General features: G+C 41.6%; 1 protein-coding gene across 5 annotated transcripts in view; it reads right to left on the reverse strand.

Moving 5' to 3' along the window:
• The window catches only part of RALGPS1 (Ral GEF with PH domain and SH3 binding motif 1), a 1,028,186-nt gene that overhangs the window by 544,300 nt on the left and 468,850 nt on the right, over positions 1 to 15,036 (reverse strand). For all 5 annotated transcript variants that reach the window (XM_082262603.1, XM_082262602.1, XM_082262601.1 and 2 more), the window contains exon 9: positions 6,652 to 6,778. In XM_082262603.1, coding sequence (XP_082118729.1) covers positions 6,652 to 6,778 — 127 coding nt within the window. The remainder of the gene's footprint in view (positions 1 to 6,651; positions 6,779 to 15,036) is intronic.

Genomic DNA, 15,036 nt, shown 5'->3' on the forward strand with positions numbered 1-15,036 from the left:
AAAGGAAGACCTTGCACTACAAAAACAATCTTTTTGGCACCACTAAAGCATTCCTCCAAGGTTAAGGGTACCTATCAGAAGAGTGAGCGATAACAGGGACCCCCGAAGACTGACCCTAACGACCGGAGGAGCACCGAGAATTTGAACCCACCATCATCATGGCCGCTATCCCTGTTTACCTGTCCCGGGCACAGGAAGAGGAAACTAAGGATGAAGAGGAGGCGCTGCGGCCTCTCCATGAGACCTCAGTCCTCCAGCATCCCTGTGACATCACCTGCTACACAAACATGGCTGTCAACAGGAGACCGGCTAGACTAAAGGAAAATGGCCCCCGTGACATCATATGGCTACACAAACATGGACGCCAACTGGAGACCAGCTAGACTAAGGGAAAGGGCCCCCATCAGCTACACTGAAGCATGCTGCCAGGATATTTCCTGCACCCTTTGTAACGCTGCCCCCTCTGCAATGGGACCCCCCCCCCCCGAAGGTAGGACATGTGTTTAGGGGAGACTCTGATGTGCACTCTGCACTGGGACCCCCCTGCACTATACCCACACTGCAAACAGCAGGGCATGCACCTAGGGGTCTCCTACACTGGGACTCCTCCAGACTACCAGGGAGGGACACACACTATCCCAGGACCCTTACAGAGTGGGGACAGCGGGGGAGACCCCAGGGGTCTCTGCTGCATTCTCTGCCCTGGGACCCCCACCAGACTCCAGGTCCGCACAAGGGGGAAAAGGAGTGGGGAAAGCCCAGCTCAGTGAGAGATTTAAGGATGAGAGGAGGGAACCTGAAGGCAGGTCCAACTGTCCCTGGAGGTTACCCGCATCCCCCCCCAAAGAAAAAGGGGAGAGGGGGAACTGTAAGTACCCTTCCATGGTGAGGGTAATGCTCTAGACAGAACTCCTCACCACCAAAGTAGGGGAGCGGTCGGCCAAGGGGCTGCTGTGACTCAGGCCAAGCCTGGTCATATGCGACCCTGCAAAACGTTTAATTCGCAGGCCCGCCTCTGTACGTGAGGCTCTGTTGCGGCCGACCTAGCGCCTACCTGCGGTCTGCACACGCTCGCTGGCTGGGCTGGGGGACCACTAAATCTAGATTATCCAGCCCATCGCCCAGCCCGGCAGTTGATTGTAGATCTCTCTCGAGAAAAAACAACAACAAAAATGTAAGGAAGGCGAAAGTTGCTAGGACCAGAGATCCCAGCCAGGAGCCTAGGTCCTTACTCCTGACTAGACAGATTAAAACTGATTACACCTAGAGCAGAGAGGGGAGTTAAATACCAGCTGGGGACAGCCCATGGGTGTAGCCAGGTGTTTTTTGTTCTGCCTAGTCCTACTCCTAGAGGAGGCAACATAACCCACTAGTTATGATTTATGGAGTGCTGTGTCTGCCATTGAACGAAAGAGAAATTCATTTATTCTGACCACTGGAATAAATTTACGCGCATACGCGTACATTAAGCACGATAACGCATGTCGCACTCAAGAGCTAGTCTCAGAACAAGCCTTTGGTGTTTTATTCTACCTGGAAATGCTCCACTTCAAATACTCCTGTTAACGCTAATGTGTGCATAGCCACATAGAATAACATGGGGGTGCTTTTAAAGGCTGAAAAAAGAGACTTTGAATGTCTGCATAAGCTGAATTTTTTAAGCTCTGTGTCCAGGAGGCCTTAATATCCCCCATATCCGACAAACATTCAGTTCCTATTGTGAAAAGAAAAATAGGTGCGCGAACCTTAAATGAGAAAGAAAGTGGGAAAAAGCAGCACTGAAATAATATAAATATGTGAAAAGGTTGTAACAAATGAAAAACATCAATTACAAAGTGCGCTAAAAAGTTATGGAACACAAATATTCACAAAAATGGTGATTGCTGATGTTCAGCTAAACACAAAGTCTATATTCCAAATGGTGAGACTGTGCAAAGGTCTTGAAAATCCAAAGAATATAGTGAGGTTGGGGAGTGATGAAGGATAAGGGTAACCTCTTCCCAAACGGTGATCCAGACAGTGCTCAAATGTACACGTGATGCACCCAGTGTTAAGAAGGGACTCTTACCAGATGATGGAGAGATGCAAACATATAGTGTATAACCCTGGAGTCCGTTAAGGTCAGCTTGTAGAAGAGAATTCACAAGAGGAATAAAGCGACCATCTCTTATTTCCGATATGAGACTAGCATGCAAGAAACGGAAACAGACAATTAATCCTCCAATACGCTCATCGAGTGTACAAGACTTTAGTCCAGGTTGTTAAGGAATCAACAATGGTAAAAATGAACATGGTTGCATGTGCATCAATATTTACAGCATCGGGGATGCCGATGCTGTAAATATTGATGCACATGCAACCATGTTCATTTTTACCATTGTTGATTCCTTAACAACCTGGACTAAAGTCTTGTACACTCGATGAGCGTATTGGAGGATTAATTGTCTGTTTCCGTTTCTTGCATGCTAGTCTCATATCGGAAATAAGAGATGGTCGCTTTATTCCTCTTGTGAATTCTCTTCTACAAGCTGACCTTAACGGACTCCAGGGTTATACACTATATGTTTGCATCTCTCCATCATCTGGTAAGAGTCCCTTCTTAACACTGGGTGCATCACGTGTACATTTCAGCACTGTCTGGATCACCGTTTGGGAAGAGGTTACCCTTATCCTTCATCACTCCCCAACCTCACTATATTCTTTGGATTTTCAAGACCTTTGCACAGTCTCACCATTTGGAATATAGACTTTGTGTTTAGCTGAACATCAGCAATCACCATTTTTGTGAATATTTGTGTTCCATAACTTTTTAGCGCACTTTGTAATTGATGTTTTTCATTTGTTACAACCTTTTCACATTCAGTTCCTATTAACTCATCCACATCTGTTTGTGAACTTCACTAAAATCTGTTGTGTAAACTGAGTTGTGATTTATGCTTATTAGCATGTTAACATTGCTTTTGTGCACATAAAGATAGCCAGTACATCAAACTCACCAGCAAAGAATGCTTACACACATGGCTGAGTTTGCACTGGAAAATCAGGGACACAAAACTGCACACTTAAAGGCCCAACTGTGAAACGCATGCATTCTTTCCAGACCAGAACAAAACCTTGTACTAAAATACCATGTCATAAAACCACATTCACCTTAAAGCTGGGAAATTCCACAATACGGATACACACTATGGTTCAGTAATGTATAACCTGATCTGAAGCTGTAATATTGCCACACATGCACAGGACAAGCTGATTTTATTCCCTTTAAATATAACCACTTTTACATTTTTATTGGCTGATCCATATGCTCTTATAAGTGGTACTCAACATTTGTATTGTTGCAGTAATCATTCATTCTGAATTGATATGACTCTCTTTTAACTAAGTGGTAAAGGGCAACTTGTGGCCTAGCAATATGCATAACGTAGCCACCCAAACCATTTTGTTCAATGGTTCTCTATGGCTGCAAGCAGTACAGTGTAAGTGTGCTCTACCAAGCAACCACATTCAGCACAAAAAGAGTCATATTTATGCACTCATATTTCACACAATATGTGCAGAAAAAATGAAGGCATTTTTTTTTTCATGTCATATCCTTGCTGATGGACTAATGTAAAAAAAACATAATTACAGGAGAGCAGGTTATTTCAAAAGATAAAGTAGAGTTGCAAATGACAGTATGAACACAGATAATAGAATATTATACTAACATTTGGAGTCCCTTGGGAGCCACATGAAGTGCTAAACCATTGGGTCATACTGCCGTCAACAGAAGAAATGGACACTGGCAACAAAACAATTATTATTCAGCCCAGGATAACCCTGCCCACAACCAACATGCCCCAGTTTTGTACCAAAGTAGCCAAAAAAGTGGGGCATGATGCTCGTGGATGATGTTTTTTTATGCTGGCTAGTTTTTTGTTGTTGTTGCTAGTATTCATTTCTCCTCTAAGCAGCAGTATAACCCAAATATTTAGAAACTTCTTGTGTCTCTCAATGGACAATTATTAGACCAATTAGGAAAGTAATACAAGTTCAAAGAAGAACTCTATAATGAAAATATCTAAGCCTTTTTAGTATAAAAGTGAACCTTGCACAAGCTTTCATTAGAACTGCAGCCAGAACACCATACAATACAGTTATGTATTCAATAAAATAGATAATTAAATGATACAGCTGCATAACCACCTTCATCTACTATGATATTAGATTCTAGTAATCAAATTAACTGAAAGATGAAGGGGCAGAACACTGAGCCAATCTGATTATATTGCTTTACATGGTGCTGTCGATATGACACTGTGAGCATGATTATAGGAGAGGATTGCACAGGGATGACTTCATAAGTCTTGATACACATTTATTTCATTCACAGGCTGTAGTGGATTCTAGACAAGGTTGTATAGCTCAACAGCAATATCTTAAGAGAAATCAAGGACTTGGAGGTTCTGTCTGAAAAAGATGCTTTAATATGACCTTTACAGTGTGCCAAGCTCACTTTAAAAAAGAATCCATTTGCTGACTTGCATTGAAAACTAAGGGCAGTGTGCAGCCTAATTTATTTTGGTAGTTACTGCACCGAAACAGACCACAAAAGGTAAAGCTTTATTCTTTACATCTTAACTCCCTCCCAACTGCAAGGGTTAATTGCTCATTTTGCCTAGGAGATAATAAATATATTGATAGACCTACCTAAAACAGCCCAAAGATTATGCAATTTTCTTTCCTTCCACCACAGGTGGAAGGAAAGAAAATTGCTTGATTCTCCCATCAATACAATCAGTGTTAATAGGGGAATCCCTCCCGCAGCGCTATTGTGTTCTGCCGGAGGGAAGCCTTCCCTGCAGGCAGATCACAATATTCAATGCTGGCGGCTAGTCACTGGCAGTGATTGCATGCAAACAATCCGACAAGCTGGCTGTACTTAAAGAGGAGTTTCGCCCCCCCACCAAATAATTTAAAGTCAGCAGCTACATATACTGTAGCTGCTGACTTTTAACATTAGGACACTTACCTGTCCAGGGATCCCGCAATGTCAGCGCCCCAGCCAATTTTCCAATTGGCTCTCAGGTGCTGCTGCCGCCATTGGTTTTAAGGGAAACCGGCAGTGAAGCCTTGTGGCATCACAGCCGGTTCCCTACTGTGCATGCGCGAAGCATGCTGCACTTTGTGAATTTCCCAGCAGCGGGAGGAGGGGGCCAAACTTCAGAGGGATCTCGCCGCAGCGACGTCTCCCAGAAGACCTTCCCCCCGAATGGTTCCAAATGTGGAAGCGGAGGGGGGAAGGAAGCGTTGCTTCCCCTTTTGGGTGGAGCGCTGCTTTAGGTCAATAGATACTACAACCAGCAGGGACCAGCGGAGATTTGATCTATGACCAGCTTTAGTCCTCGCTCCCCAAGCAGCCAGCCTACTCCTCCGATGTCTGAAATACTGGGCTGTAGTAAGTCCCCTTGGCAATCACTGCATTGCATGAAATAACATAACGTCTATCAGTCAGGTGAGTGCACATTCCTAACACTTTTTGATGGAATAACACAGGACTTATTGAAACAAATTTTTGATTGAGACTGAGACTCGGGTATATATATATATATATATATATATATATATATATATATATATATATATATGTATATGAACTACGGTATATATATTTATCTGTGTGTATGGAAATTATTTGTATCACTGTTGATGTTAGTTTTAATATTGATGTTTATATGCTTTGTTTATTGTATGTTCTTACACATTTGGAGTAGCCCAACTCTGTTTATAGTTTATAATTTTGGTTGATGTGGGAACACATTGTAAGTGTGTACCGCAACTCTAATGTTTGTTTCCATTTCATTATTTTAGCTTAGTTGTTAGGCCTCATGCACAGCTGTAGCTGTAGAAGGAATTTTCAGCTTTTTTCCAGTAACATTTTTCAGCTTTTCTTAGCTGTAGCGTTTTTTAGCTTTTTTCTTTCTTTTTTTTTTTTTTTTTTTTTTAAGCAAAACTATACTCCCACAAAAGATTATGGCTCAAAAAACGTTGATAAACACCCAATGGCCGCGTTTTTTCGTAGTTTTTAAGCTTTTATCAGAGTTAGAGCATTTTTACAGCTGAAAAACGCCTCTTAAAGCCCACTAGTTCTGTGTTTTTCCTCCAGCCAGAAAACGCTGATAACTGCCTATGTGTGCATGGACACATAGGATAACATGCCGAGGAGGTTACTTGCTATTGAAAAAAACATCTGACGCCAAAAACAGCAGCTTTAAAAACGTCCAGTGTGCATGAGGCCAGAGTGAGAGGCAGAGTACACAGTAACTTATCAAAGTTAGACAGCTGTGAGTAGTTGGGCAGGGAAGAGAAGAGGTTTTTTTTGGGGAAGCAATCACACAAAGAAGAGGAAGCCTACAGGAGGAAGGAAGAAGGTAAGTATGTCGCCTTATTCATCATCTCCTAGTCAAAATGAGTAATTACTCCTTGCAGAGTGAGTAGGACCCACTGCATGGGTAAATAATTTTTCTCCCAGGCATTCAGTTTTCCAATGCATGTAGTAGTAGTGAACTGATGAAAAGGAAATAACGTATTTCGTTTTCTAGGTAAGAAGTTAGAAAATAAAGCTGTAGGTGCAGCACTGAGCATGAGTCAGCACACACAGACACTTACCCAAATATGGAATCATTGGAACCATCTTTACATTTCGGATGTACTCTCGTGTGCGCTTGTAATTGTCCTCTTTAGAAAGAAGGTAGTCCAGCTTCTCAAAAGTGGTTTTGTCCTTTCGATTTAAAAGCTGTATGAAAGACATTGTATTGTGAAAATAAAGTCTAAAAGTATAAACTTTTTGATTTGTTTTGCATAGAGTAGGGAATGGTTTAAACCCCTGTCTGGTTTTTTTCTATTTTATTTATTTTTTTGCTGTCCCACTTAGTGACTTCGCCATACTTCCTAGAGTCACAAGAAGAAGTGAAAATAATTAACTTTAATATGAGGAAAAAAAACTTTTTGGTGCCCCCACTGGAAGCTTTCCCATGAATTTCCTGTTCCAGTACAACTCTAAAATATTGATTTCCCATCTTGATGGGTGTCACCAGGACAATTAAAGTGTTATTAAACCCAGACTAAGAAAAACACTCATTACATACTATATAACAGAGTGTGCATTCTTACAAAGCCACAAATGTATTTGTTTTGTGTAAAGAGAAATATACCTGGTTGATCCTGCCTTCAGATGTCCTTCCCATCTTCTGTGTGTTCCCACTTTAGCCTGAGATTGTGTAGACCAGCTAGTGTCCTCTACAGAGCATGCTCAATTTAAGTAACCTTCTAAGTGCTTCATTTCCTCCTTTTTCTGATCTGTGCAGCCCACATGCATATAGGGTCACAGATGTGGGCATATACACAGTGGTAAATGATACTCCCCTCCCTCGTCGGGATAGAGTATGCTGATTATATTTACGATATATACTCCAAAAAATAAATAAATATAATATAAATTGTTTATAAATATATCAAATGTAATTACGAATACCTATAAAGTAAAAAAGAAAAAAGCCTTGGATGCAGATGCCACCTGAACGAAATGAAAGCTAGGGTCAATCATCTTTGACTCTACCTACACCAATATTAATACACCTTTGATGTTCGAAAAGATTTATAGGGAGCTGTAAAAACAGTTATTTGAGATTTATAATCTAATTTGAATTGCTCTTTTGAAACTCTTTATTTTTTTTTTTTCTATGTTACTGGCACAGCACCAGTCAGGGCTGTGCAGACAGATTCACACTGTAGAGAGCATACATCAACAGAGTAGAAGAAGCCCCTTCCAAGGATCTTGCAAATGCCAAAGAACAGTGAAAGATCAATGTGATCACAACAGCGCTGCAAGAATAAGGTACTTAGAAGATTAAAAAACAAATAAAAACACAGTGGCATAATTGATATGATTTATGTGAAAGAATTATGGTAATCAACACTTCTATGTTTGTTATAGTTCAGTTGTTTAGTCATGTCCGACTCTCCATGACCTTATGGACCATAGCGCACCAGGCTTTTCTGCCCTTCACTGCCTCCTGGAGCTTGCTTAACTTAATGTTCATTGTTTTGCTGATGCTATCTATCCATCTTGTTTTCGGTCGTCCTCTTCTCCTTTTTCCATTCATGTTTCCCAGCATCAGGGTATTTTCCAATGAGTCCTCTCTTCGCATTATGTGGCCAACATATTCAAGTTTCAGCTTCAGGATCTGTTCTTCCAGTGAATATTCAGGGTTGATTTCCTTCAGGATTGACTGGTTCGATCTTCTTGCCGCCCAAGGGACTTTCAAGTCTTCTCCAACACCATAGTTCAAAAGCATCTATTTTTCTATGTTTAGTATCACTTTAAAGAAGGAATCTACCCAGCAGAGACATTTCTCCTCTACTATATCATATTGAGAGAAAAAAGTTTTAGCTGTCGATACACTTAAATGTGGGCACCATGTGTGTAGATTTTAGGTACATAAAAATAATGTAAGTCAGCGTTTTTAATCTGCTTCACACTCAGTCTTACCTACTTTTATAATAGTGCTATACAGTCACAAACTTTCTATTCATATCAGTTTTTGCTTTTGAATTTTGCAACAACTGTCTGACAACACATTTGCCCACAAGGAAACCATTTTGATGCCATTGGGATCATGTTTTCTATGTATTGTAAATACTAGTGCGTAATTATTGATTTACTAGGTCCAATACACAGAACTGTACCATATGAGAACATACAAGCCATAACAATACCATATTATTAACAGTTAGAATATATTAGCACAAATATGGTGAACACAAGAAATCAGAAACCTGCCCAAAACAGAAGGGGTTAGGCATAAAAAGTAATAAGAAATCTATGATGGTGGGAGACATAGCTGAGCAACAACCATTTGATGAAGATAAGAAATTATAATATTTATAAGGTCAGGGAAGACAATGGTATGCAGAGGGGAATGCCAGAAAAGGGGAGTAGCTTAACAGAAGTCCTGGTGGCATGGCATTTTACTTACCCTTGTAACATGGACAGTTACTGATAACTGCTACGGAACGTCTTCCTTTGTTGCTGTTGTATTATCCTTCTGCAGTGGAACTTATCCCTTTGTTGCTGCTGTATTATTTTTCTGCAGTGTGGCCAGGGTTTACTTGAATATCTATTACGGCAGATTCATTCATACAGAAGTGCAGAACTCACCTTTAAAGTGGGAATAAACTCCCATCTCTGACTTTTACCTAAAGGTAAGCCTATAATAAGGCTTACCTATGAGTAGTATAAATATCTCCTAAACGTGCAGCCAGTTACACAGCTGGAGTCCGCAAACCCAGGAGGAATATTGGGTGAAGATGGGAGTACCTGCAGCAGTAACAGCATGGCACTGGAAGGCTTTGTTTTAAGGTAAGTTTAACAAAATGTGCAAGAATGCCTTTACCTTTCAGGCACAAAAAGGTTTCAGGGTATGCTAGGTCTGGATCGATCGATCCTTGAGGACTGTGACTAGCTGAGGAAGGAGAGAAAGTGGGAGGGCTAGGAGAAGGAGAAATAAGCACGCAGAGGTGAGCGACAGGCTACTGAGAGGACAAGAGGGGACAGTCACAAAGTTAGCAATGGTGTCGTAAAAGGACCACAATTGGATGAGACCTCAAAAAAGCAGAGAAACTGCTTACCACAAAGGACCCTGCTTCAGAGACTATGAAGCTTGTCCCTGAGAGGGTGCAAGGTGTGATTTAGAGTAGAGAGCCTCCCTATTACTTGTAAGGAAGGAAGGAAGGAAAAGGACTGTATCAGCAGGATTGAAAGAGAAATCACAGCAACTCTTTTTTCTGTCTTAAGACTTGAACTGAATCAAAGCACATGTCTGGAGACCCAGAAGAGGACACCCACAGTCTGGAATGAGACTAACATTGTGCAAGTTAATCTGTTGTCTGGTGGCAACTATGGTGCTTTTTTCCAGGAACCCAACTTTGCCAGCCAATGTTTATTTTTTTCTATCAATCACTGGCCATTTGGATAAAACGGGGGGCTGTTATAGCAAGTTAGCAATGTCTTTATATACTGCTTCTAAGTAAATGCAATTCATTTTTGTTAATTGCCAGGGTTCAGAATACTGGTGGTGTTTAACCACATCTCTCAGAGTAACATTCTTGACCTATTGTTTTTATAAGAACACTTGCTAATTCTCTCTTCTTTTAGGCTATGCTCGGCCTTCTAAATTCTATGAAAAACCAGTGCTGGGTGAGCGAGGTAAGTCATCTTCGGGTGTGCAGAGAAATCACAAAACAATTCAGCAGCTCCTCTGGGGGTAGTGTTATACACTCATTTAGGCCATAATGCTCTTTTAGGAGCCAATTCCAAACAAACAACGACAGTCAACACTGCCAAGAAACCAAAGAAGCTGTGCTATAATCAGAAAACCCCAAATCAGTTCACAGAATACATATACCTATAAAAACAGTTATCTGCCAAAATATATGTAATTGTGTTCATCTGCTTCTGCACACTGTACAGCCAGTGGGTGACAACACTATTCAGAACTTGTAGCTCTGTATCCCCCAAGCATTACTTCCCCTCATACAGCCTGGTCAGTGAACCACTCCACTAAGCTCTTCGGTTTACACTTGTGGTTGCGGGTCGAAAAATAGGTGCCTGAGAGGCATTTTTACAACCACCCGACAGCCCCTGTTAAGTTGCAAAGGCAGCTAGAAGGGGTTGCAGACATGCTGCACCAAAAATGTATCCCCCATCACGTTCTGTGAAGGGAGCCATGTTGCACGCAGTCGTAAAAAATTGGTTTGGCATTTAAAGGGTAAAACACGCAGTAAGAAGGTGAAATACGGCCTCTTCACTGTCAGTCAAAATAATTAAAATACAATGTGAAAATTAATATATAATTTTACATTTTTAACATTGATATGCTTTAACATTTCGCCAGATTTTCCTGCAAATTATACTATCCCGCCTCTATCTGACAACTGTATTTTTATTTACCTTATCAGCTCATCCCCACAGCCAATACCTTTTGTTTTACTTGACCCTCCCGCTTAGATTGTAAGCTCTAATGAGCAGGGCCCTCTGATTCCTCCTGTATTGAATTGTATTGTAACTGTACTGTCTGCCCTCGTGTTGTAAAGAGCTGTGCAAACTGTTGGCACTATATAAATCCTGTATAAAAATAAAAAGAGGTTATAATTGCCTGCTCTGTGCAATGATATTGCACAGAGCAGTCATTTTCTGGCAGTCCCCCGCTAGCGCGGTCTCCTTCTCCCTCCACAAGCTGGGATCTAAAGAGGCATCCGTGCTTACTCCCTAATCAGGTTGTGGGTGTCTTTTCTATGCAAAGCCATTAGCTTAAACACTGGAAAATTGTTGACCACAGTGAGGTGAGGTGATGTTTCTTGGCTGACCAATTATCAGGCTGGTGGTGGGCTAGTAACCAAGTTGTATTGGCTAACTGTAGTGATGAAGAGAGAGAGTACTAACCTGGCTTTGCTGTCCGGCAAAAGTATGTGAATCACAAAAGCGAATGGACAGGGTTACAAATATTCTGGCACAAAAGATAAAGTTGATAGGTATTCCTTTAGGCCTGAGGGATAGCTACAGATATAAAATAACACCCAAGTTTAAAATGAGACTAAAGCTGGCCATACAGTTTGGTCCAGGTCTTGGGGGAACCAGCTGAAATTCAGTGGATGGCCATGCTGGCACTGCTCTATTAATTGAAATTCAAACATTCAATCAACTTTTCTCAAGAAGCCCGCTAGAAAATTTGCGGTAGGACAGTGGCTTTCCTGCAATGAAATGCAGCTGCTGATTGTTTGGCCGGCCATCAAAATACAAATAACTACAGCAGGAAATTTATCTGCACTGTAGAGCATGGAAAGAGGAATCTGTTTTTTTATTTTTCTTCAGCCTACAGGTTGAATGAAAAAATAAAAAAATAACAGTGTATGTCTTGCTTACTTCAGCAGTTTGCCTAAGTTTAAGGCCCCTTTCACATTGGTGGGAGTCCGCCAGCGGATCCGCCCGCTCAGCAGGGGATCTCTCCGCTGATCCCCACTGAGCATGCGGATGACAGGTCTGTATCCGCTCCTCTGACCCAGACCGAGTCCGTTGTCCTCTATGAGGCTGTCGGATATAAACAGACCGCCTGTCCGTTTCCATGCGACTGTCATCTGATCCGATTCACCAGACGGCTGGGGAACGAATCCCCATCTGTCTGTTTTAAGCAGATAGGATCGGGTCAGATGTCCTCGGACATCTGCCGTTCCACAGAGAGCAATAGATGGCCTGACCGGGTCTGCCTGAAAAACTGACAGGCGGACCCGATCGGTCCGTCTGTGTGAAAGGGGCCTAAAGTTAAACTTTTCATGTTTGTATTTTTAACAAAATTATAGCTACAATTTTAACTTTTCTTTCAAGTCATTTTTACACAATACTTTTAGGAAACATAAAACGTAAAAACTCCAAAGAGTCTCAAAGCTTTTTTTTTTTTGCATTCTCTTCTCAAACAATATAATGATAATTCCAAAGAACACTGACAGATACGCTGTCATTACTGTCAGGATTACCTTTTCCTTATTGTACAGCTGTCATAGGCTTTGAAAGATAGCTCGGTTAGGTTTAAGGAGACCCATAGTGCAACTACAACCTTTGGAAGCCTCTCTGGATGATGCATATTTGCCATGTTCTCTAATCCTCCTTTTAGTCAACAATATTTGTCCAAACAAGTCAAAGATTTATGTACATGGAATGCAGATCTGACAAATTTGAATCACTTATGAGTCAGACACATTTGTCTATGAAAGTTTAGTAGCGACATGAGACTTTTAGAAGCTCTATTCACAAGCTGGCTAACAGATTTGTAACTGAGCATTTCATAGTAGTATTTAATGCTGAGCTCGTTTGGCCCTTTATGACCTAGAGGTTTTATCTCCTAAAGTGAATCTGTGAAATAAATGAGAAATGTGGGCAACAATGAGACAAGCAGAACTGTGCCAACAGGTCCAACAACAAGGGTCAACAGACCCAACTTTAGAGTACCACTGCAAGAACCTTGCTGCATCAGCAGAAGATTGGTAAAACTTACAAAAGGTATGAACAAAGGACAGGGGATGGCTTTAAAAAACTGGACTACATTGACCAAAAACCTCCCACCAACCAAGAGGTGTTGACGCACTGAAGTGTAGAAGGAGATTTGTCCTTGGGAGTGTAGGCTCAAAGGGATCCCAAGGGATGTCTGTGTTAAGGGTCCACTGCCCTTGATCCAGACAATGGTAGCTGAGGTAATCTGCTTTCCAGTTGACCACTTTTTGGATGTCGACCGTAGAGGTTGATGAAAGGTGAGTCTTCATCTATGAGATAATCTGGCTTGAATCCTTCATAGCTGCATGACTCATGGTGCCCCCTTAGCGGCTGATATAGACCACACCCATGGATTGTTTAACTGCACCCTGATTGGGTGCCCTTGCAGAAGGGGGGGGGTTAGTGTTGCAGAGCCATCCTTATTGCTCTGAGCCCCAGGATGTTGCTTAGCTTCCACTAATGACCATGTTCACTGGACTTTGAGTGACTGGAGCATTCCTCCCCAGTCTAAAGGACTGGCATCTGTTGTTAACACTTTCCAGTGATAAGGAAGGAAAGGGTTTAAGGGTAACTCCACTTTTTGTGAGAAAAAAAAATAAAGAAAAAATAATACAGCATATACAATTGGGACACAAGTCCTATTGTAATTAAATGTTATTAAAAATGACCTTCCCCCTCCAATCTGCAGATCTGTAATTTTCTAAAAAATGTATTGCAATATGGCTACCTAAAGGTGTTCTTTACACAGAATGTTTGCAGAACGCAGAAATGTAACTTTCTGCTTGTGTCACTGGCTCACGGATGTTCCCAGATGTCTGCCCTAAGATGCAAGTCAGATTTCAGGCATTCCCTGTAACAAAAATGTAATATGTGGTGAGATACTCCCAATGGGAAATCACGTCTAAAGGGATGCAAGCCCAGCAGCTTTCCTCATTAGCACCCTGCAGGTACACAGCTGATTGATAATTATGAAACCACTCCCATTAGATTCACTTTCCCATATGGACACAGACAAACACACAGGGATTTATTTAGAACAGCAAAAGGTAGGAATCTGCAACAACGTTCGTTAAAATCGTTGCGATGTACATAGATCACCCCGGGGGGGGGGGGGGGGGATATGTTTTTTTTTTCTCAACAAAAGTGGAGTTACTCTTTAATACTGGGTCGGAGATCCTTTAAGTTAGGTAATAACTTGCTTGGCTGGACAGAAGCAGGGGTAGATTGAGAAGCATGCTTGTTCCAGGGCAACAAGATGTTTTGGAGAGATGTTGAATGAAAGGAGCCTATTATGAGGATTAGAACTCTCATGGAGAATCCCAATGAAGGATGTTTCTTTGACATCAGTTCTTGAGCATTAGGTTCTGAGAAAGAGATTTTTCTTCTCTGGAAGAAAATGTTTTGCTTTGGATGTGCCTAGTACCAGACCAAAGCATTCCAGACAAAGAGATTGATCCGCTAGATGGCAGCCAGGAGCATCTGAATTGTCCTGTGGACAGCTGGAAGGGAGTTGAGTCCTTCAGAAGGTAAGTCAGATAACCTGTTATGTGGATGCCCCAAGTTCTGACAAGGGCAGGAAGAGGTGCTAGGACCTTGTGAGAACTCTGGGGGCAGAGGACAGGCCAAAAGGCAATGCAACAAACTGGAAATGATTGTGTGCCACTGCAAAATAAAATACTGCTGAGCTGAAAAACACTGAAGAGGTGGATGGGAATGGGAATATGGAGATAGACATATTGAATGTCTATGGGTGACAGGTATACCCTTTGTCGCAGAGAAGAGATAAATCGACCTTCTGGATGCAAAATTTTGGAATTTGAAAAGTAATTGTTGAGGGATTTAAGGTCAAGAATAGGACAAATGCCGCTATTGGGCACTGGTACCGTGAACAGGTTTGAATAGAAACCTTTGAACCTGTTTCGTGGAATTACTGGCACAACTACTCCTAT

Source organism: Pelophylax lessonae, assembly GCF_965119305.1.
Source record: "Pelophylax lessonae genome assembly, chromosome: 7".
NCBI lineage: Eukaryota > Metazoa > Chordata > Amphibia > Anura > Ranidae > Pelophylax > Pelophylax lessonae.